The sequence below is a fragment of the Calidris pugnax genome, unplaced genomic scaffold (genome assembly GCF_001431845.1).
Source record: "Calidris pugnax isolate Ruff unplaced genomic scaffold, ASM143184v1 scaffold45, whole genome shotgun sequence".
Taxonomy (NCBI): domain Eukaryota; kingdom Metazoa; phylum Chordata; class Aves; order Charadriiformes; family Scolopacidae; genus Calidris; species Calidris pugnax.
Window position 1 is genome coordinate 898,396 of NW_015090764.1, and position 22,888 is coordinate 921,283.

The 22,888-nt window shown below is 44.5% G+C and overlaps 2 protein-coding genes across 2 annotated transcripts in view; one reads left to right on the forward strand and one right to left on the reverse strand.

Annotated features, from left to right (window-relative positions):
• The window catches only part of ZNHIT3 (zinc finger, HIT-type containing 3), a 1,504-nt gene extending 745 nt beyond the window's left edge, over positions 1–759 (forward strand). The window contains exon 5 of the mRNA XM_014966064.1: positions 245–759. Coding sequence (XP_014821550.1) covers positions 245–435 — 191 coding nt within the window. The 3' untranslated portion in view covers positions 436–759. The remainder of the gene's footprint in view (positions 1–244) is intronic.
• Positions 760–810: 51 nt separating this feature from the next.
• On the reverse strand, positions 811–22,135 carry LOC106902563 (unconventional myosin-XIX-like). Its single transcript, XM_014966194.1, has 25 exons — positions 21,930–22,135; positions 20,015–20,159; positions 18,565–18,713; positions 18,218–18,331; positions 17,416–17,548; positions 17,150–17,219; positions 16,699–16,801; positions 16,390–16,486; positions 15,850–15,926; positions 15,320–15,410; positions 14,413–14,584; positions 14,056–14,129; positions 13,840–13,961; positions 12,042–12,155; positions 11,499–11,675; positions 11,037–11,183; positions 10,456–10,563; positions 9,464–9,534; positions 7,716–7,828; positions 4,648–4,712; positions 4,487–4,594; positions 3,668–3,797; positions 3,420–3,505; positions 2,752–3,060; positions 811–1,614 (listed from the first exon to the last, which is right to left on the reverse strand). The coding sequence occupies exons 1-25, from the start codon at positions 21,939–21,941 to the stop codon at positions 1,486–1,488; spliced, it is 2,916 nt and encodes a 971-aa protein (XP_014821680.1). The 5' UTR covers positions 21,942–22,135; the 3' UTR covers positions 811–1,485.
• Between the last annotated feature and the right edge of the window lie 753 nt (positions 22,136–22,888).

Here is a 22,888-nt window from a genome sequence, read left to right on the forward strand (position 1 = left end):
GGGCTGTTTCTGCTAGCGGAGACACTCATCATTCCCAGAAAATCTTCCCGGAGCCGAGCTGTTTATCCCTGTTGGGGACTCAGTGCACGTGAGTCACTGCCTCCAAGATTTAAATGCCAGAAATCTGGCCTTTCACCTCCCCTCTTTGACAATTTATTTGTAAAATCAGGGCGGTCTCAGCCGCGTTTGTAACTGTTGAAAGTGAGTACCCTTTACCTTTTTCTTTCTTTTTCTCCCTCTGAAGGAGAATCAGAAGAGCTGCGGGGTTTGCTGCTCAACCCCCACCTCAGGCAGCTGCTGCTGAGCATCGACCAGGCAGAAGATAAAAGCTCCCTCATGAAGAAGTACATGCAGGAGCCCCTGTTTGTGGAGTTTGCAGACTGCTGCTTGAGGATTGTTGAGCCTCCAGAGAAGGAGAACATTCTTCCCGAGTGAGCTACTTGGGGAACTTTTTCCTTTCCTTGAGATTTTTTTGCCCCTCTGGGGGGGATTGGTGCTGCCGGGGTGCAGCACTCTGTGTCCTCCCTCGGGGCTTGGTCTGGCTTTGCTCAGGGGTGTCACTGCTCTAATTCACCATTTAGAGTTGATAAACTCAGTGATAAACTCAGGCCTGGGAGGTAACAGGAATTAAACTTGACATTCCCTGGACTTGCTTTCTGTCGGTGCAGAAATACTGTCAACTGTGGGAAACGCTGCTTCCCAATAACAATTAGTATTAAATAGATTTGTTTTTATTGTAACCCACAAACTAATCTGAAATGTTTTTGTTGTTTTTTTTTAACTGAACCTCGTCGCGGCTGGTCAGACACCTTGAGAAGGTATTTACCAGTTTATTTAAAACACGGAAACGCGGAACATTTTCCAGAGCCGTGTGAGCAGCAGAGGGTGCCTCTGAGGAGAGCCTTGGTGGGGGGAGGCTCCTGACAGGGTGGTTCTGGAAATGCCACGGCCCTTGTGAATTTGTGTATTTTGGTCCTATGGATACAAAAAGTGAGAGTCCGGTCTCACTTTTCCCTGAGACATCAGCCTTTAGTGTTACAGGTGCCTGTGGCTCACTCCCCCCACAGTCAGAAGTGTTACAGTGTCAGTTGGACAGAGTTGGATCTTCCAAGGAGAATCCAGGACGTGTCAGAAATGGTTCCCTTCGTTGCGCTCTCGTTACCAGCCTCTCGCTCTCCCAGACGGGGTCACTTCAAGTACATTGTGCTTAAAGCACTTGGTCTGTTTTAATTACGTTGAGTGTTTTCATAGTATTCATATTTCTTCTACTGTGTGCACGTGTGAGAGGAGGAATCCCCCCACCCCGCCTTCTAAATGTGGTGTGTATTATATTATATTATTTTATATTATGTGATAGGTATGATGCGTTGATACAGAAAGCTCTGAGGTAACGGCAGACACGGACGTAGAGTAATTTGGAAGCAGCATCTTGCAGACAAGTCCTTCCCTGGAGGGAGGAGCAGGGGGTGTGCAGGCGGCCAGAGCCTATGTTGGAAGGAGGTTTTTTCTGTCCAGTAAGATCTGGTTGAAGCCGGTGACGGAGCAGGCGGCCCTGTGGGGGCTGACGTTGGCGTAGTGCAGGGGAGACTTCTTACAGTGGAACCTGACAGAGCCCTAGGGAAAAAGAGGTGGAGGGGTCAGGGGAGGTTTTGCCAGATTTTGAGCTCATTTTGCTGTTCAGGCGAAGCGGTGCTCGTGAGGATGGGTGAGGGTAGAGGGGGAGCTGCAAGGAAGTCCTGGCACAAATGGATTTAACAGAATTGCAGAATCTTCATGGTTGGAAGGGACCTTTGAGATCGAGTCCAACCAAGAAATGGTTACTGCAAAGAGTATTTGGACTGAATTTAGCTTAAACTCTGCAGATCTGAGTACGTAGTCAGTACTGAACTTGGTATCACTTCTTCCTACTTCTCGTAACTGACCAGGCACAGGCTCCGTTCCTGCAAGTGTAATTTTATGCAACCTCAAGAATTTTTCAGCAAGAAATTGATTTAACAGAATTGCAGAACCTTCATGGTTGGAAGGGACCTTTGACAAATGGATTTAACAGAATTGCAGAATCTTCATGGTTGGAAGGGACCTTTGAGATCGAGTCCAACCAAGAAATGGTTACTGCAAAGAGTATTTGGACTGAATTTAGCTTAAACTCTGCAGATCTGAGTACGTAGTCAGTACTGAACTTGGTATCACTTCTTCCTACTTCTCGTAACTGACCAGGCACAGGCTCCGTTCCTGCAAGTGTAATTTTATGCAACCTCAAGAATTTTTCAGCAAAAAGGCCAAGCCCAGGCCCAAGGGATTGGTAACCAGAGCACAGCTGGTGTGGGGTGTGGCTGTTTGTAGTAAATGGTATCTGAGACTGTTCTGCCTGTCCGTTAGGAGATGGAGTACGGGAGGGTTGTTCCCCCCTTTCTGCCCTGAAAATCCTCTGTCTGAATTAGTCTGTGCAGTGAAATGAATCCAGAATTACTGGGACGTTATTAATACACCCAGGGGCTTTTCTCCAAGTGGATGTTTTTTTGTGTGTTCACCTCTTGTGCAACCTGAATGCCCTGAGCAGAAAAAATACACAGCACGTAACAGCAGAGCCCGTCAGAATCCTCTGCTTCACAACGGGAGCGCAGAGCTTTGATCAGCTCCTTCCCGTGACAGATTGTCATGGAAAAAACAAGAGTTTTTGTGCTTGGTTGAGGTTCCTGAACTCATGAGGGCTTAAGGGTGTTGGTGACTCAACAACGTGAGGTGTGTTACCTGTGGGAGAGCTCTGATGGACGTGATGCCGCAGCCGAAGAAGCAGCTCTCCCCCTTGCAGCAGCCGCTCTCCCGAAGGACTCTCAGACAGCCCAGCAGGGACAGGTCCCTCCGAAGCCCCGTCACGGTCACGGGCGCCGCAGCCAGGACGAGGCCAAGGGGCCAGAAGGGAATGATTGTCTGCAGAGGCCGAGTTGTTTCCAAAGAGCACGGTGGCTTGGCTGAGAGCCTCCTAGCTCCAGGACCTGAGAAGAAGGCCTTTTCTTCAGCCTCGTCCAATTCAGCTGCTGCCAAAGCAGCCATTTTTGCCTGATGAAGAGAAGCGGAATGATATTCTTCAGTAAGATTCTCAAATGTCTTAGACAAAATTTAAAACTGCAAAACTAACAGTCTAAAAAAGGGTGTCCTCTCCTTTACGATGCCCCTTTGGGGCACTTCTCCATGTTATGGTGGTAAGGAACGAGTCCATTGTGCAGTCTGTGTGCTGCCACCCTGCACGAGCAGCCCTATGGGACTGGCACCCCTCTGCTGCTCTGCAGCTGGAGAAGTTTTCTGGAGAACTGACTGAATTGGTTTTGTACAGTTCCTTGACAGAGGGAGATTCTTTTCTCAGACACGAGAAAGCCCCAGTCACTCCATTTCAGTGAGTTCCTGACCAAGGTACTTACTTTCCATTTCCTCCAGCCACGCTTAATGACATCAGCAGCTTTGCGCATCCTTCGGAAGCGATTCTTGGCCAACCAGGAACGAACAGCTGAAGATTTAATTAAAAGAAGTCTTGAGTACACAGAATCTCAGAAGCTCTTGCACACAATGTCAGATAGATAGCACTTAAGCTTTCTCCATGCTCAGTTAACAGCTCCTGCCACCTTAAACATCCAGAGCAACTGGAAATGTTACCTCTTACACACTTTACCTGCTTGGATGATGGTTGCAGACCGTCTCTCCTTCTCTAGTTTCTTCTGTTTAAATCTTCTCCAGCAGCACTGAATGCAAAATGCTTTCTCATTTAACACCTCTGTCCTTCTGGCTTCAAGTTGCTCCAGCTGCATTGGGGACAGGAGCCTGCAGTTAGTACTTGGGGACGGGGCTGTGTTCACTGCTCCTCCCTCTTCTACAGCCTCTTGGTGTGTGTCAGAAAAACTACATGTGTGTTTCAGGGTGCTGAAACTGCTGGATTAGGTTTTAGAAGTGAAAGCACTTCATTTGTGCTCATTAGATAACATCTAAAATGAAAATGTAAGTGTCTGAGGGGAAAAAGGTTGTTGTGGAGGGAAAAGGTGGACACTCCCAACGTCACAGCAGCAGCTGGCTTAAAACTAGCTCCATTGAAGGGGTTTTTTAAGGCTGCACCCTCTAGTACATGAGCTTTGCAAAGGTGCCTTCATCTCCTTCATCTCTTTCCCAAAGAAGCTGCTTCAGCTTGTCTGGGTATCTGAGTCCATCAGCTGAAGCCGAGGACAGCTGTAATTGTTACTGGAAGTGGGAGGGTAGAGCACTGGACACCAGTGCAGCTCTGTGTCCGTTCACAGGGATGCTGTTAAACACAGTGCTTCTGATAGCTGCACTCTGATGGATGTTTGATTTAGTTTAATAATTTGAAGGAAAATGCCAAATTCTGGTCACGCTGCTGCTAGTGGGAGCTTCGTTTAAACCACGATGCCCATCTGTGCCAGAAGCCCCATTATGGAAATGCTCTCCAGCCCCATTAGCTGTGAGGAAAGGGTGCTCTTACCACAGAATTGGCCATGAACACTTTGGTTTTGCCGCAGTACACCGGAGGGTTCTCTGCTCTGCTCCCCGTTGGCTCAGCAGGGGTTTGTCCCATAACGTTGCGAAGGATCTCAGAGATGACATCACTGGATGCCTTTGCTCAGCAGTGGTTTGTCCCGTAACGTTCTGAAGGATCTCAGAGATGACATCACTGGATGCCGTGTCACCGGCCACCACCGGCGTCCCGCCTGCAAACCAGGAGAGAAGGTATCACCAAACTCAGAACTTGGGACCAGGTGATTGTCTTTACACTGAGACTTCTCGGCCATTGAGGGGGGATACACCTACAAGAGGGGAGGAGGTGATGGCTGAGACATGACTAGATGGAGCTGTGCTGAAGTGAAAGATGTGACAGCGTCGATTTTGCCAATGGCCAGCAGCCAAAAAACCAGCTTGGTGTATTTTAATTAGGATGTAGTTTGGGTGCTGTCTTATCACCTTCGTTACAGCTTATCCATGGGTAAAGAAATGGCATTTTTGGGTAGATCTAGGCAATGAAACAGACACAGGGAGGGCTCACTGTTTTCACATTGTTTAAAGCATCCTACGTGGAAACATTAGAAAGCAACAGCAATGCCATTAGGAATAGATTTGAGCAGCTCAGTCCTAAGAAAATCTGACAAAATACCCCAAACTCAAAAGCTGTTGGGAACAAAGAACAAAAAGCAAGGAATGAGACACATAACCTTAATGTACTGAAAGGTACAGGAACAGGAAACAAATTCTACACAATTCTACAGCTTTCACAGGGCATCAGAAGCAGCTACAGGGACGTGTACTAAGCGGGGAGTGTGCTGCAGCAATAAGAGGTTATTAAAACCATTTTTGGGACAAGTTTTTACATTCTGAGACAAACAGGTTACATCTATTTGGAAATAGAGGTAGACTTTAACTCAGACCTGTCCTGGAAAGGGATTGTGTTGTTCAAGGCAATGCTGCCTGAGTTTCTGCATGCCCAATGCTGGAACGTGATGGTCTTTGTATCTTTTCCATCCTGGATACTGTTTGCTTTTCTGCTAGAAATATTTCTAAGGAGATGAGAGCATTTTAAGGTATTGAAAACAAATAGAGGCAATTCTTGCTTACAGGAAGACATCTGGTGACTATGATGGTGTTTCTGGGGCTGGGCTGATAAGGGAACCCAAAGCTCATCCCCGTGTTTAGGAAATTGTTTTGCTTTGTTTGCGGCTTATTACCTTCTAAAGATAAAAAGGACTGGTAACCTATCCCAGTGAGGCCTTTCAGCTAATGGCTTTATAACTGAGGGAGAAAGATACAGCATGTAAGTGATTTTCCAGCTTCTACTTCGTTACTTCATTCCATTTCCGCAGGGTGAATGGATTTCCAGCCACTTTACTTATCAGAAATAGACTGGTACTTACTGGTCCTGCTTCCCACCCCTGCTGGTTACTGAACAGACCCACCAGGTGGAGATGGGATTGATCTGGGAGAGAGAAGGGGGTTGCAGCAACTTTCAATATTAAGTGTAACCACCTGGTAAGCTCCTTCTCTGAGGGGTTGACACCAAAGACATTACCTTGTAGGCTGGATTGTGTTTTTTAAAAGTCCATCCTGGCTCTTGCTTAGAAAAAAGAACGGCGTACAGAAGTTTGCAAAAGGTAGAAGAAGCAGCAGAATCCAGGTAAGGCAGAAGGTCAGTGTGTTCGGCAAGAAAACAGGGTGGGAGGAAAAAAAAGAGAAAGGAAGGAGAAGGAATATAAGCAAAAAGGTAAGTGGTTTTCAAGTCTACTCCAGAACCAACTCTAAATCAGGTTATATCGGGGAGGAACCCCCAACACCATCGTAACTGTAACTGTTCTACCCAGGAGGAGCACAGAAAAACAGCAGGAAGATGAGAGATTTGCAGACTTTTAAAGAGCCTGCTATAAGTGTTAGGCAAATTAGAAACTCAAGTTGATGATAGATTAGAAAAATATTTTGAGAGTAATGGTGTCTTGTGCTGGCTACAGACACTGCGTCTGATCCACGCAGTACCAAACTGGTGCAGTGATAATTTCACTTGGTAGCAGAGGGATCAGCTAAAGAAACATACCTTTCTTCTCGGCAGTAGAAAGACAGTTGCTTTTATCACACAATCTCTTTTTACTGGACCCACATGATTTTCTCAGTATTTGATAGCGCTCAGTGAAACTCTGGAAAGGGATCCTGACAGACAAATGTACAGTTAGTTCTAAGCAAGTACCATTTACTGTACAGTAAATAACCTGGCCTTTCAGGGGGTGTTAGGCAAATTAGAAACTCAAGTTGATGATAGATTAGAAAAATATTTTGAGAGTAATGGTGTCTTGTGCTGGCTACAGACACTGCTTCTGATCCACGCAGTACCAAACTGGTGCAGTGATAATTTCACTTGGTAGCAGAGGGATCAGCTAAAGAAACATACCTTTCTTCTCGGCAGTAGAAAGACAGTTGCTTTTATCACACAATCTCTTTTTACTGGACCCACATGATTTTCTCAGTATTTGATAGCGCTCAGTGAAACTCTGGAAAGGGATCCTGACAGACAAACCCACCCCTGCTGGTTACTGAACAGACCCACCAGGTGGAGATGGGATTGATCTGGGAGAGAGAAGGGGGTTGCAGCAACTTTCAATATTAAGTGTAACCACCTGGTAAGCTCCTTCTCTGAGGGGTTGACACCAAAGACATTACCTTGTAGGCTGGATTGTGTTTTTTAAAAGTCCATCCTGGCTCTTGCTTAGAAAAAAGAACGGCGTACAGAAGTTTGCAAAAGGTAGAAGAAGCAGCAGAATCCAGGTAAGGCAGAAGGTCAGTGTGTTCGGCAAGAAAACAGGGTGGGAGGAAAAAAAAGAGAAAGGAAGGAGAAGGAATATAAGCAAAAAGGTAAGTGGTTTTCAAGTCTACTCCAGAACCAACTCTAAATCAGGTTATATCGGGGAGGAACCCCCAACACCATCGTAACTGTAACTGTTCTACCCAGGAGGAGCACAGAAAAACAGCAGGAAGATGAGAGATTTGCAGACTTTTAAAGAGCCTGCTATAAGCGTTAAGCAAATTAGAAACTCGAGTTGGTGATAGATTAGAAAAATATTGTGAGAGTAATGGTGTCCCTCGTGCTGGCTACAGACACTGCGTCTGATCCACGCGCTACCAAACTGGTGCAGTGATAATTTCACTTGGTAGCAGAGGGATCAGCTAAAGAAACATACCTTTCTTCTCGGCAGTAGAAAGACAGTTGCTTTTATCACACAATCTCTTTTTACTGGACCCACATGATTTTCTCAGTATTTGATAGCGCTCAGTGAAACTCTGGAAAGGGATCCTGACAGACAAATGTACAGTTAGTTCTAAGCAAGTACCATTTACTGTACAGTAAATAACCTGGCCTTTCAGGGGGAAGAACTTGCCAAATGGCTTCAAAAATCCAGTGCACAGCATGCAAATAGGCTGATGCCTCTGCAGCTACCAGCATATAAGAAAGTATAGACTTTCTGAAGAAATTCAGGAGACACTCTATTGCCCAATAACACTTCTTCTGCCAGTAACAAAGACTGGGCAGGAATCGTGCTTGTTTATGGTAATGGTGGAGCTTCAGCCCATCAATACTGAGATGTGAAAACCACAACTAGCTCAGGCCTCGTTACCTCCATCCTCTGAGGGTGGTGAAGAAAGCCCAGCAAGGTCAGTAGCTGCAATGAAATGCTTGACTTCAAGCACCTACACTTAGATGAATCTCGTTTATAGTTTAATTTTAATTGCTGAAAATGGTACTGTGAGGCCACATTAAATTAGGAAGTTTTAGTACATGATAGTCCACATCAAAACGACTCTTCCTCAGCTTCTCAGACTGGAGCTCTTGGTGAGTTCTCAGACCAGGGGTGTGTTACAGACACATCTGGGCTTTGTTAATATTTGGTACATTTTTAAGAATGCCAGTGCCCTGAATGCAGGCTGTGGTGGTGCTGCTTGTTGTGCTGTGACTGCACTTTGGGACTTGCTAAATGAGCAGAGTTGTTCAAAACACCAGAGAGCAGTACGGATTTGTGACAGATATTTTTGTCTCCAAGGCCTCAAACTTAAAAGCAAGCAGTGAGCAGAACCCTTCCGACAGCTTGGAAAGAACTGAAGAACTGGTAAAGTTTCATGATCTGTAATAGCAAAATACTTGGATTTCCTGCTTAAATGCTCTTCTAAATGACTAACATGCCACTAATTGCTATAGAAACAGATTATGGAAGATGTTTCTCAAGAAATTCGGACTTACCTAATGGGGAACCCCGCTGCGCTGATGGTGATGGCTTCCACTATTCCACAGGCCTGGAGCTGGCTGAGGACCTGGGGTGTAAATGGAGATAGTTTAGGTGACCACTGTCTTACCCTTCATGGAAGCTGCGTGTGCTGGGCCCCAGTGGAGCTCGGCTCAGCTGAGGGACAGTCCTTGTGTCCCCTCTCTCATGGTGGCCACACACCCTGCACTGGCCGAATGCAGCAGAACACAGAAGCTCATTGTTGGTATTTTAATATTGCGTTTAAAGATAATGCAGCACTACCCAGATGCTTGTTTTTACCCAGGTGAGGTTCCCCAGTTACAGCACTCACAGCTGCTGCTCTGCTCCCAAAGATGCTTGTTGGTTGATCTCATCTAACTTGTTCCACAGCAGCATCCAAGAGCAAGCAAAGTTTACTAGAGCATTCACCATGAAGGTACCTGTGTGCCCAGGACTGCAGAGCAGTCATTCACCTTTCTCTTGAGGGCTGGGATGGTAAGCTTAAAAGCAAGCAGTGAGCAGAACCCTTCTGATAGCTTGGAAAGAACTGAAGAACTGGTAAAGTTTCATGATCTCTAATAGCAAAATACTTGGATTTCCTGCTTAAATGCTCTTCTAAATGACTAACATGCCACTAATTGCTATAGAAACAGATTATGGAAGATGTTTCTCAAGAAATTGGGACTTACCTAATGGGGAACCCCGCTGCGCTGATGGTGATGGCTTCCACTATTCCACAGGCCTGGAGCTGGCTGAGGACCTGGGGTGTAAATGGAGATAGTTTAGGTGACCACTGTCTTACCCTTCATGGAAGCTGCGTGTGCTGGGCCCCGGCGGAGCTTGGCTCAGCTGAGGGACAGTCCTTGTGGCCACACACCCTGCACGGGCTGAATGCAGCAGAACACAGAAGCCCAGTGTTGGTATTTTAATACTGTGTTTAAAGATAATGCAGCACTATCCAAACGCTTGTTTTTACCCAGGTGAGGTTCCCCGGTTACAGCATTAGCATCTGCTGCTCTGCTCCCAAAGATGCTTGTTGGAGTGGAGCTCGGCTCAGCTGAGGGACAGTCCTTGTGTCCCCTCTCTCATGGTGGCCACACACCCTGCACTGGCCGAATGCAGCAGAACACAGAAGCTCATTGTTGGTATTTTAATATTGCGTTTAAAGATAATGCAGCACTACCCAGATGCTTGTTTTTACCCAGGTGAGGTTCCCCAGTTACAGCACTCACAGCTGCTGCTCTGCTCCCAAAGATGCTTGTTGGTTGATCTCATCTAACTTGTTCCACAGCAGCATCCAAGAGCAAGCAAAGTTTTCTAGGAAATTCACCATGAAGGTACCTGTGTGCCCAGGACTGCAGAGCAGTCATGTCACCTGTCTCTTGAGGGCTGGGATGGCAGCACCCCAAATAACCCAGGAGGTGAGAACTTCTCACACAACAAGTAAGTTGCATCTGGAAGAGCTGCTGTGGTCACCAGCTCCATTTCAGACAAGCATCATCAGTGATTCAGAAAGGATGTTTATCTTGGAAGCTCCAAAGCAGAAAAAGCTATTTCAAGATGTGCTGAGAAAAGAGCTTTGCAAGTGACTCCAGATGACAGAGACCCGATGCAAAGCCCCACACAGTGTCTTGAAGAACCTTCTCATTGACTCCGTGAGGAAGGGCTTTTGAAAAGTTACCTCTTCTCTTTTGAAAGTCATTGCCTTGCAGTCGGCGTTGGGCTTGATGCAGCGGATGTAATGCGGTGTGGTGCTACTCAAAATCTGCATGAGGTGTTCAAGTGAACTCTGCAGAAAACAAAGACAGGCTTAATTAGGGATGACTCCTCCACAGGGGGTTTAACAAACCAGTGGTCCTCTGTAAAAACAAAGCAGGTTTTTTTTGCAAGGATGGCTCTACAGACTCAGCATTAGCAGAGCTCTTCTGTAACGACCACTGGAGCAAAAAACCCACTCTGTGGATGCTTTTGTAAAGCACTTGATGGTAAATTCAGAAAGTTTCCAAAATTACAGCAGGGCCATCAGCTGAAGCTACCCCTCCAGAGGAACAGGTAGGAAGAAGCCTCACAAAAGCAGATGCCCAACTGTTAAAGGAAAAGGTAAAATCAGAGTGAGTTAAAACCCTGAGAATCTCAGGAATCTGAAGCTGTTTCTGTTTTACAGCTGTTGCATTTTAATAACATTTACTGGTTTTGGTCCAACTAAACTGTTTTCTCATCTAGTTTCTAGCAGTAGAAAGCAGAAAGCTAAACAGGACATACCTTGAACTTTGACACCACTGTAACCACAGCTGCTCTGCTCTGGGTTTTGATGTTATTTTGGTTCCTTTCTGTCACAGGAAATAATTTTTGAATCAAAGGGTCCTTAGAATTCTGCAACACATGGACCAGCTCTGGTGGAATGGGGTCCTGCGAACACAGACGTCACTTGTGAGTATTTGGACTTACCAGAAACCTGCCACCTTTGACTGAAAATTCCACAGGTATAGATGGAATAGTGTTTCTGATTTAACCAAAGCTGTAGTTTCAAATCTGACTATGTACATTCATATTCAGAGTCAGGAATATTCTGTAAATCTACTTATTTGGAGCAAGGTATGTATCTCTGGTAAACGTCACTGAACATACATGTTAGTGGTGCTTTGATTTAAATTGGTTTTGGTCTGAAAGATTTTTTGTTTGTTTGTTTGTTTGTTTTATAGAGCTCTTTCTAAAAGCACCTACCTTATTTTTCTCCACCATTGCTGCCAGCTGATAGCAGACTTTGCCAGCGTAATGTGAAATAATGAAGTTAGGCTTCTTACTGAACTTGTTTCGACTTAAACATTGATTATTAGACAAGGCTTTCTCAATCCGAGTTTGAAAGAGGTCGGTGTTGGAGGATCTGTTCAGTCGACACTCCTGCAGCACACACGAGACAAAATTGCAGCATCTCTTGCATGTCATAAAGAAGAGTCTTGAAAAGCTAAACCCACTTTAAGTTAAAATCATAGCCATTTTACTTTTAGAGTTGCTTTGAGTATGCAAGCCCTGGAATATTGGGAAATAAAAAAAACCCCAAAAATTATTTGAGGCTTCATATTTGAATCAGAACATCCTGTTTCAGAGGAAAAAAGATGGCTCAGAATAGTAAGCAGGAAAAGTAATCTCTGCAGAAATTTTATAGCTAGCAAGTTTCCTACTAATTTAGCGCTCATGTTTGGTGGCGTGGGATGGAGGGCAGGAAAATTAGGCCAAAAGCATTTGGGAGTGTAGATCCACGCTTACCTCATTCAGCAAAGAAAAAATGCTGAGAGGATTCCCCTCGATCAGATCCAGGCAGTTCTGGTTGTCCTGGTAGTTTATGAAGGACCACTGCAGGCCCTCGGCCGCGTATTCCTCCTGAAATAAGAGACAGAGAGTGGTTACTCCGCAGCAGAGGGCACTGCAGCCCTATGGCTCTGTGCAGTTTGATGCAGTTACTGTTTAACTGTAAATCCCAGGCTCGGATCCAAAGCTCAGCTCATGTTGAGTGGAAATCTTGAGGAAAAAATAAAAGCAAATGAGGATATGCTACCCCAGGTAGCTTTTGAGTAGGTCGCAGCAGATCCTGCTGGAATAATTTGTTTAAGTCTTTGGGAATCTCTCAGATTTATTAGAGAGCTGCAAGGCTCAGGCAGTCCCTGTAAGTTTCTCCTGCCTGTGCTGGGTTCTGCCCTGTAGGGCACGGTCACAGAGAGCTCCTTCCTCAGCTTGGGACACAGCCCAAAACAACCACCCTGCGCCAGACCTTACGTACTGGGCTCCATTTAAAACAAAGCCTGATCCAAAGGAAGTGGAGAAAGATATTGGTTGAAATAATTGGTACAATATCTTTGCCGAATTACAGAACAAACTGTCAGGAGTCTTTAACAAGCACAAACTCTGGCCAGTTATTTTAAAAGTCTCCTGGTGAAAGCTTGCTCAGCGCGGCCACTAATGGCGTCCGAGTGGCTTGGGCCAGGGCCAGCTGAGGAGAGGTGAGAGGGCAGGCAGTAACTGGGAGGGGACTATAAATAGAGCTCATCAATCAGCTTCAAGGAAAGTAATTGTGTGCTTGAACTTGGTTTCCATCTTCACTGACCATTAACCCCTGCCTTACCGACGAGGGCAGGCAGGAAAAAAAAAAAAAAAGGCTGGGCATAGGAAAGCACAAATTTTGGTCAGAGAGATACTTCTCTCCTGAATAAATGGATAAAACTGCCACGATGCAGGAGGTACCAGAAAAGAAAAGAATTTCCCAGATTCCAGTAAATGGCAAAGAGCACTGTGGTAATGGATGTGTCACGTGGAGGGATTCAAGGAGGACCTAAGTACAGCTATTAGAGCAGCACCCCGGGCCTGGCAGGGACTCTGCAGCTTTCAGGGCACTCAGATGGGAACTGGAATTAGTGGTGTGTGACCAGTTAAGGAAGTGGCTGCAGTGCATTTGTGTGGTTTTGTCATTCTCCAGCAGCAGGAGGCCTCCACCAGGTACCAGGAGCTATCGATGTTCAGGTCACAGGGGTCTGCACGAAGCACAGCTCTAGAACCTCCCCAACCATTAAGGTAATTTATACTTGATGAAGAGAATTAACATGGTTCTAAGCAGCAGCTTCCAAGAAAATCTCAATTTAGGCCATTTTCTTACCTCAAGACTTTAGTTTTAAAGTGTTCAGCTCTTTGAGGGAATGGAAACAGTTGAACAGGGCACAGAGCTGTGGAGCTGTATAACAGGGAACAGAGTTCCAGTGCCCTATGGAGAAAAAGCTGTCTCATGCCACCAACTGCCCCACAGTCTCCTCTTTAAAAAAAAAAACAAACCCAATCTTTACTCACTTCCCACTGATTTCTTTGGCATTAATTACTTGGCTGAAGGTTGCAATCCGATCAGAGCAAAGAAATACAATGATAGAGATTAAAAATGCTGTTTTAAATAGATATTCGACATTTGATCTTAACAGAGTATTACCTGTTGTGCCTTCAGGTAGTGTGCTACAAAGTGCTGCTGCAGTTTCTCGCTGTTTTAAAATTAGATATTCAACATTTGATCTTAACAGAGTAATACCTGTTGTGCCTTCAGATAGTGTGCTACAAAGTGCTGCTGCAGTTTCTCGTTGGCATAGTTAATACAGAGCTGTTCCAAGTTGTTTTCAGGGAAGGCTTCAAAACCATAAACATCCAACAAACCTGGGAGGAACACGGGAAGACAGTGTACTTTGGTTTAGGAGCAGCTTGAAGGACTTAGGGTTACCCAGTTAAACCAGGGAGGAACAAACCATACCTATGAAGCTGGTCCATCCTGAAGGATCTCCATAGATGCTTTCATTTATGACCAAAACGAGCCATTCAAACAATCTGCAGACAAGGACAACTGGATTAGTTGGAAAATGCTTGCTTACAACTCTTTTACTGCTGTTTTTACCAGTAGCTGGCATGAAACAGCAGTTCTCTGAAGGTCTCCCTATTAGATACTGCAGCTCTCTCAGGGTCTACAACTGAATCAAAGGTGTGTCGAGCAGGGAAGGGAGGGTTACGCTGCTATTGAGTCCAAGCAGAAAGCCAAAGGAAAGTAAATCCCTCTCTATTCCCTCAAAAAAGTTCTAGGGATTAGCAGAGCAGCTGGGCTACATGTCCTTACTTGGCATAGATCACTTTGGCGAGGCAGTCCCTCCTCGTCTCGCACTCGGCTCTGGAGCACGGCTTCTTGAAGACTTGTTGTTGTTTCCCAGCAGTTATTGTTCGAATTCTTAATGATTCCAGTAGCTCCTCGACAGGTATCTGCAGCAAAGCTCCAGCAGTCTTCAAAAAGTCTTGTCCAGAAAAAAAACAACATTGCAAGGTTATCTGGAGTGTCAAATGGCTGCAGCCCCTTTCAAGTTATGGAAGATCTAGAGATAGTATAGAAAAATGACGCTTCCATGAAATCACCAACTTAAATGTGGATTTTTTGGATTTGGAGGAAAGCTTTGCAAGACCAGATTCTATATTTGGATGCGCAACACCCCTAGAATTTCAGGTACTCTATTGAAATGAAACAACAATACCAAAAAAGTCAGAAGTTTGCCACACTGAAGAAGGCGTTTTTAGAGAGTACTTTCTAGGTATGTCTTTGTTACTTTTTCACCTTTTTTGAGCAGAGACCTAAGTCTCCTAAGTTTTAGTCTTTATCATGAGAACTTCAAAGCTTTAATTTTAAAAGCCCTGCTCTCCACTCTGGGTCAGATTTCTGGAAGCCTTATGATGTCAACGCAAGATTACAATCAAGAGTAACGGTTCTGCCAACAATCCTCCTGAAATGACTGTCTAATGTTGCAGTTGCCTTGACCTGTAGTGGAAGGATGTTCTCTCAGAGCAGGGGAGCACTGGCTTTTTGTTTGTTCGATACTTTGAAACCCTGAAGGACCAAACAAAAACACACTTAAATTTTGGTTTGCCCATGACCTCGCTAGTCTCCTGCCAAGCAGAAGAGCGTAGCAATCCTTTCCATTGGGCATCTGCACTCAGAGAACAAGACCCTCTGGAGCACGCCGTGCTCGTTGCCTCACCTTTGGCGTTTTCTTCTAGTTCACAAGACTGAGATTCATCCACAGGATTGGAGAATTGAACATTCCCAAGATGGAGAAGGCCTGACAATACCTGAAATATAATTATTCATTCAGTTTTCTAAAACAGAACAATGTCCTCTTTGCCTTCCCACATGAGTATGACAAGTCAAAACATTTCTGAATAGAAAAAAAAAAAGCAAATAGATTCCAAGCTTTTGTGTTAATTCCCAATGCTGCAATTACTGAGGGAAAACTAAAGTCCACTGGTGCAGACTTTTAGTTAAGTATTAATATTTGGTTACACACTCTAATGCACAGCTGCAAGCTCCTGCAGTCAGGAGTACCAAACAACCCGTGCAATTAATATTTGGTTACACAATCTAATGCACAGCTGCAGGCCCTGCAGTCAGGAGTACCAAACAACCCGTGCTCTATACATCGATACAGATTTACTTCTGCAGAAATCCCAGACTAAAAAGACATTCCAAACATCAGCAGCAGCTTTGTGGTGACCATGCTTTGTACCTGACCTTGAAAATATTGTTCTGCGTGGAGCGGTCAATGCCCAAGTGAAACATTGCATCTCTGGTCACCTCGAAGCAGTCCTCTGAAAAGCCAAACGGGTGCTATTTAAAGGAAAGCCATGCACACAAAGACAGGCAAGCACAACGCCTGACACCACCTCCAGTTCAGCTGGAATCCTCAAAGGAGGTCAAGGAAGGCAGATGGTACAAGCTGGAGAACCAAATAATTGACCTAATGCTGAGCCTGTGGGGCTCTGACGTGGGGCAGTGGGTTGCTGAAGCACATCCAAAGAAGAACCAGTTTCTAAACATAGCCACAGAGATGCAAATTTGCTAGGCCAAAAAAATGCTGGTTTAAGCCAGGTGAAAACTCTTCACTGAGCAAACTGCAACTTAAAAAGAATCCCATTAACCCAGGTGGCTTTGCACAACAGCTGCTGGTGACCAGCCTGGCTCGTGGGATTTAACAGGGCACACACATTTTTGTCTGCCTTCCTTTAAAGTTACAGCTGTTATTAATGGACAGTCTGTGAAACTAATCTTTACCATCTAAGCTTCTTTCAGCATTTGGCAGCCAGCGGTAGTCAGCCCCTTCTGGAAGGTTCCATTCCAGCCTCTCCTCTGCAGTGGCACCTTTTGTGATCTGGAGACAGAAAACAAGGTAAGGACTGAATTCTGCCTTTGGTATTTACATCTCACAGGGAATGAACAGTGACACACTGGGAGCATCATTTCATTTGGAAGCACAGCAGATAGGAAAACTGCTAAATATTAAAAATTACAACTGTGGTAAAGCTGGTGATTTCATCCCCACTGTTTGTCAGAAATATCTAGGAAAATTAACTGAAAGCAAACCTGATAAAAGATGTGAAAGTTTCTTTCGTTGGGGGCCTGATAGGCAACTCTGGTTTTCTCCAAAAGGAAAGTCTGAATGGAGGCACTACTCAGATGATGGAATCTAGAGGGGCAAAAAAGGCAGAGATTTCAACAAAACTTCCTCAAAGAATCTGATGGGTGTTGTGTTGTCATGATACCATGAACTCTTTGCAGTTCACCTTCAGTTTTGTGCAAGCTGAATGTAATATTTTATTCAGAGTTCTGAACTGCATCTCTGTTTTTCCTTTGCTCTCTTTTAGAGATCAGGTTGAGAGCTTACAGAAGAAAAATTAATAATAATGTAAGCTGCCAGCAAACCAAAATCCATTCTAAAGACACATCAAACATTCTAGGGCAGGCTTCAGAAATAGGCTTGTAAAGATTTAAAGGAAGAAGACAATAGATAAGGTTTTTACACAGTGATTATTACCTGTCTAACTGAAGCTGGATATACTTTCCAAAACGGCTACTGTTGTTATTCCGCAGGGTACATGCATTTCCTGTGAAATTGCCAGTGACAGATACAGCATGATCAGAGTGGTTCCACTCTTCCACGTAGGACATGGAGATATTAAGGGTGATATTTGAAGAATTTATCTTTTAAGGAGAGAACCAAGGGCTTAAACTTGTGTGTTAACAAAGAAAATTCCCACAGTGGCTACTGCTTCTTCTAGCTATTAAAAAAGTCTCATTTACCAAATGCTTCCATGACAGGGTTGGAATCCAACACTCTCTTCTCTATCCTTTCCACAGTTTCATTGCCTTTTGGGGAGATAACTGAAGCAGCAACAGAAGCATAGAATTTCATAAGGCAGCGAGACGTCCAGGTCTGCAAGAAAGAGGCTTGACAATAGGGCTTTGTTTTTACCATGTTGTTTTAGTTATGCCAGTGAAACAGCCCTAGCTTCTGAAAACACAGTATGCAGCTGGTGAGGATTCTGAAGAGAGTAATTGTGTCAGGTTTATAGCTCTGGTTCAGTGGAAACTTTTTGTGCACATGCTTCCATGCAAAAGACACATTTAAATGCCATTGGAGTCAGAGTGCTTTGCTGAATGGCAGCTCTATCAAGATGTAACAACCTGGAAGCTCACCTAGAATTAACAGTTAGTAGCTGAGGATGAACTGAATATAAATAGACTTTGAGTCGTTAACACTCAGCAAATCATTTTGTTCTCAGGCTTAAAAACATCCTGGGTATCTTCCTGAAGAGGGACAGACCATTACAGAAGGGTCTAGGATAGGATCTGAACTCTCTGCTTCTTCTAAGCCTCCACATAGGCTTTGCTGAGACCCACATGAGCTCCCCAACAGCTACATCAAGTAGAGGCTATTCAACTGCAGCAAGCACTTCATGATTTCCACATATTTCAAGAGTCTTGCTAGAGCAGACTGGCTCTGTGCTCTGGCAGAAGTTCTTTTCTTTGTCTTTACTTGTTCACTGCAGCTCACAAGTAAGTCTCAAAACTTAAGAGCAATGTCAGAAAAAAATCCCCTTACCTTCCCAGCACCACTTTCTCCACTAACAATTATAGACTGGTTGACGGGCTCTATCTGACTTTGGACATTTCTGTAGGTTTGTTCAGCCACTGCAAAGATGTGAGGTTTTAAATCCTGGCAATAAAATAGAATGATCGTATTTAAGAGAACAGTAATTACACAGATCAACAGCAATGAACAGCAAAGGTCTTCTCACATTTATCTGCAAACAGTACCGCTCTTTCCCCAGAACTCATATTTCACTAGAAATGGGTTTTATTCTTTAGGATTATTTTGCTTACATAGATTTTGTCGAACTTAACATTTGGGTTCTGCGGAAGGACAGTTATTTCAAATACAAGGATTACCTGAGGACGCAGTGCGACGTGGTACTCTCTCATGAGCTCAGGTGAATAGAGGTAGGTGACAGGCTGAAATGGATTTAAAGCCACCAGGCTGCAGCCAGCATTTGTATAGAACAAGTTTACTGCATATCTTGCTTGAAGACATTTCAGAACTGAAAGACACATTCTGTCAGCATCTTTTGAAAAGTGTATTTGACTCTTCCTGTGTCTGTCTGTAACAAAAATCTTCAGGTATGTTACCTATTAGGTCTAGTAGAGAATGAGGTGATCAAGAGAGTGATATAGTTCTAATATACTGTCCTGGTTTCAGCTGGGAGTTAATTTTCTTCATGGTAGAATCATAGAATTGTCTACTGGAAGGGACCTTTAAGATCATCGAGTCCAATCATTAACCTGACACTGCCATAGTAGGTACCATAGGGCTGTGTTTTGGATTTGTGCTGAAAACAGTGTTGATGACACAGCGATGTTTTCGTCATTGCTGAGCAGTGCTTGCACAGAGTCCAGGCCTTTTCTGCTCCTCACACCACCCTGACATCATGCCCAGCATATAAAGCTGGGGGAAGGAGGAGGAAGGGGGAACGCTCAGAGTCATGGTGGTTTTATTCCCCAGTAACTGTTACTTGTGATGGAGCCCACCTTTCCTGGAGATGGCTGAGCACCCGCCTGCGATGTGAAGCAGTGAGTAAGCTCCTTGTTTTGCTTTGTTTGTGTGCAGCTTTTGCTTTACCCATTAAACTGTCTTTATCTCAACCCACAAGTTTTCTCACTTTTACCCTTCTAATTCTGCCCCCCATCCCACTGAGGGGGAGCGAGCGAGCGGCTGCGTGGTGCTCAGCTGCCGGCTGGGGTTCAACCATGACATGTACACAACAATGTCTTTAAGAGTTGCCCTTATTTTTAAAAATCTGAAGGGATCTGCTAACTATTCCATTCAATAAATCCTGGGCTTTTATGAGGTTTCGCATAGTCCTAGAAAGCAAATCTGTTCATCTGCAGAAGAGGCAAGAATTCCCCATTTGCACGAGAGACAGGCAAGTGAGGAATTTACTTTTCAAAATCAATTTCACAGATATATTTTGAATCTAAATCAGAGCCTCGTTTTCTGACAGGTTCAACTAAAACCAAACTGCAATCACAAGGTCATGCAGGAGTCCTTCAACAGCACCAACCCTCAGCCACACCCTGGTACCTGGACCAACACCACAAACGTGAGCTCTGCCTGCACAGCTTGATAAGGGCTCAGCACAGCTACATCTACAATAAAAGCATTTGGAAAAAAAATTCAGCCAAGCCAAAAGGAACTTTCTAAGGCTTTGAATAGGTTTTAATAGGCTTTGAATCTTTAACTACTATGTTCACGGTACTATTAATGTGATGAGAACAGTAACTACCTTATATTAGTAGCTACCAGGGAAAGTGGCTCCTCAGGAGATACAGCCCTGGCTCTTACCTGTTGTAGTTGTCACTGGATTAACTTTTGTGAGGTCATCAAAAAGGTGCAGTTTCTCTTCATCACTAAGGAACGCTCTAACTTCTTCTTCAAACGATTCACTGAGGTCATTCTGGATGATGGAGTCTTCTTTTTGGCCATTTTCCTGGAGGGGATGTGAGATCAGGACCAAAGGCTGAACGAAGCTGGACTTTCACCTCATCCACTAGAGTTTACAGCTCTTCTACTGCCTCCACGTAACACAAGTTCAGTCTCAAGGGGAGTCATAACTTAGTATGTTTGAGCTACTCTTCCTCCCAGTTGCCCTCCCCCTGCATCAGTGGTTCCCATGGGGTGCTCTGGTTTTAGAAAGGAGAGATGAGCGTATGAGAGATGGCAGCCTGACAACGCCGTCTGTAAACTGAATTAAACTCTGGTAATTCTAACTGTAAGCAAAGGCACTTGGACAGAATGTGTCCTTAGACTCACACTACCTGGCACTTGCAATTTTGCAGGCCGTTCAGCACAGACACACTTTTAGGGTGTTCTTAACTGGTGTATTTCTGAGCCTAGGAATGTCACACATTGGATGCAAACGCTGTCACGGCCATGGGAAGCAGGAAGGACTGGCTGCAGAAGCCAAGGTAGAGCCAAAAGCTCCATGGTCCAGCACAGATGCAGTTTTCCTAGCAGAGACTGTCATTTTTGGAGTAGAGACTGATGGCCCCAAGAGTAAAGTTGCAGAGTGCAGAGGTTACAGCCAGGGGAAAGCAATGGTGGTGTTACAAGAGCTGGGCTGCAGTAGGTGAAGAATTGTCCCCTTTGAATCACTTAAAGCATTTAAATCTTAGCCTCTGGGCTCCCATGTCCTTGAGGATATTAGTTGGAAGGACACATTTGTTGTACAAACGTAATGGAAAACTTAGCCAGAAGAGAGATTTCAGGTCCTCTCTGTCATTTCTGGGGAGAAGGAGAGAGGGGAAAATAAAGAAAGGAAAAGATGCCAGTCCTGATTTTTGCTTTCTGGATATTCCTTTTCTGTTCCCTTTCTCCTTGACAGAAACTCCTTCAAAGTAACCCTACTCATTTGTATTTAGTAGCATAAATCTGCAATTCTTTAGAAGTTAACCAAGTCAATGAACAGTATCACCTTGTTTATACAGAAAAAGTGCTAAATTTAGTTAGCAGCATTCCCACTACGTGAGCCAAGCTCATTAATACAAGAGAAAATACACTGCAAAATCCCATTAACACATTTCTTAAAAAAAAAAAATAAAGCTACAATACTGTACTCATTTAGGAGCATTATTGTCTTTTGCAGACAGCATAAGTAGTTCATTTCCAGTAATATAAAATTTTACACAGCAAAGTAAAAAAACCAAAAGCTTAGGAATGCAGGTAAGCATTGCCATTTAAGGGATTTCTGTTATTCCACTCTGGATGCCCATCAAGGAGCTTGCTGCTCTCACAGGGAACAGACACACAATTATGAAATACTCTGACAAGATGAATTTCTGCCAGTTGCCCTGTGCTCTCCCGCGTGTTCCCTGTGTTACGCTGGCAGCTGCTGAGATCTTAAGTCCAGCGTGCAGCTGATCCTGCAAGACCTGAGGAAGGGCTTATTATCACTTCTGATACCTACACTGCATACCTACACCTCGAGTGTGCATTAATTGTACTGAACCATCACCCTTAGGGACGTGCTTGCTGCCCGCGTTAACACCTGCCCCGTTAAAGCCAATGGCATAACAAAAATCACTAGCTGGTGTTAGTAACACAGCTCAAAACCACACAGTTAATAGGCCCAGGCAATTAATGAAGTAGGGGTGAATATGCATTAGTAGTTACCTAATCTTGACTGCATGGAAACGCGCCAAAAATTCTTTCCTGGCAGTAAAATTTAATTAGCACACACAATTCCTGGTTTTCTTTTTACCTGCTTTGGCATCTTGTCCAGCCCTGTGGACGGAAACGCTGGAGAGGGCCTTTTCTCTGGGGTATTTCATTCAAATCAGACTGAAGAACGCTTAAACAAAAGAAAAAATAAATTAAAAAAAGACATTTAGAACAAAATAACCAGACACATCATTCTCCAGAGGGTTCCGTAAGCAGAGCCCAAAGGTTTCAGACAGAAGTACTGGTCCCAGGGGGCTCAAGTAATGCTGGAGCTAGAAAGCCCCCCTGCACTATCAGTAACTGTCACATATTCTGTAAATAAAGCTTATTTGGTGGGAATAATACATTTTTCCTTACTGCAGGAATGAAATGCTTTGTTTCTCTTTAATTACTAAAGCAAGGTTTCTTGGCAAGAAATCGCAACTTTGCTTTTGTTAAATTCCTCCTATTGGGACAAATGGGAAAGATTTGTGGGTCTGACAGCGTCCGAGAAGCTAGTGCTTTTGGGAAAGGAGTGACTCAGAGAAGTTTCGTATTGCAGCAGAAACAAGATAATGCTGCCTGTTATCGTCCCGTTTCCTCTGAAAATCGGCGGCACCCAACCCAAGGTGAGTCAAGCCCAAATTTCTGTGATAAACACAGAGATCCCATTCACATAGCCAGGAAGAATTCTGTCTTCTTGCTGAAACTACCATCTCATCTCTTCTATTCCTAATTCTGTTCTATTCCCAATTCTGTTCTATTCCCAATTCTTATTCCATTCTTATTGCATTCCTAAGCTGTTCTTACCTGGCATGAAAACACTGCTTAGAGATCACTCCAATCCACAACCAGAGCTCAGGGCACACACAACCTTCACCCAAACCCCCTCTGCCTTTGAGCTGTTGTTCCTCCCGAGGAGAGGTGTTGGTCGTAGCTGGCAGCGGAGTTCCCTGTGCCAGTTAAACCAGTTCCCAGAGGACACAGGCCATCTCAGCTCCCTGCTGATGCAGCCTTTCC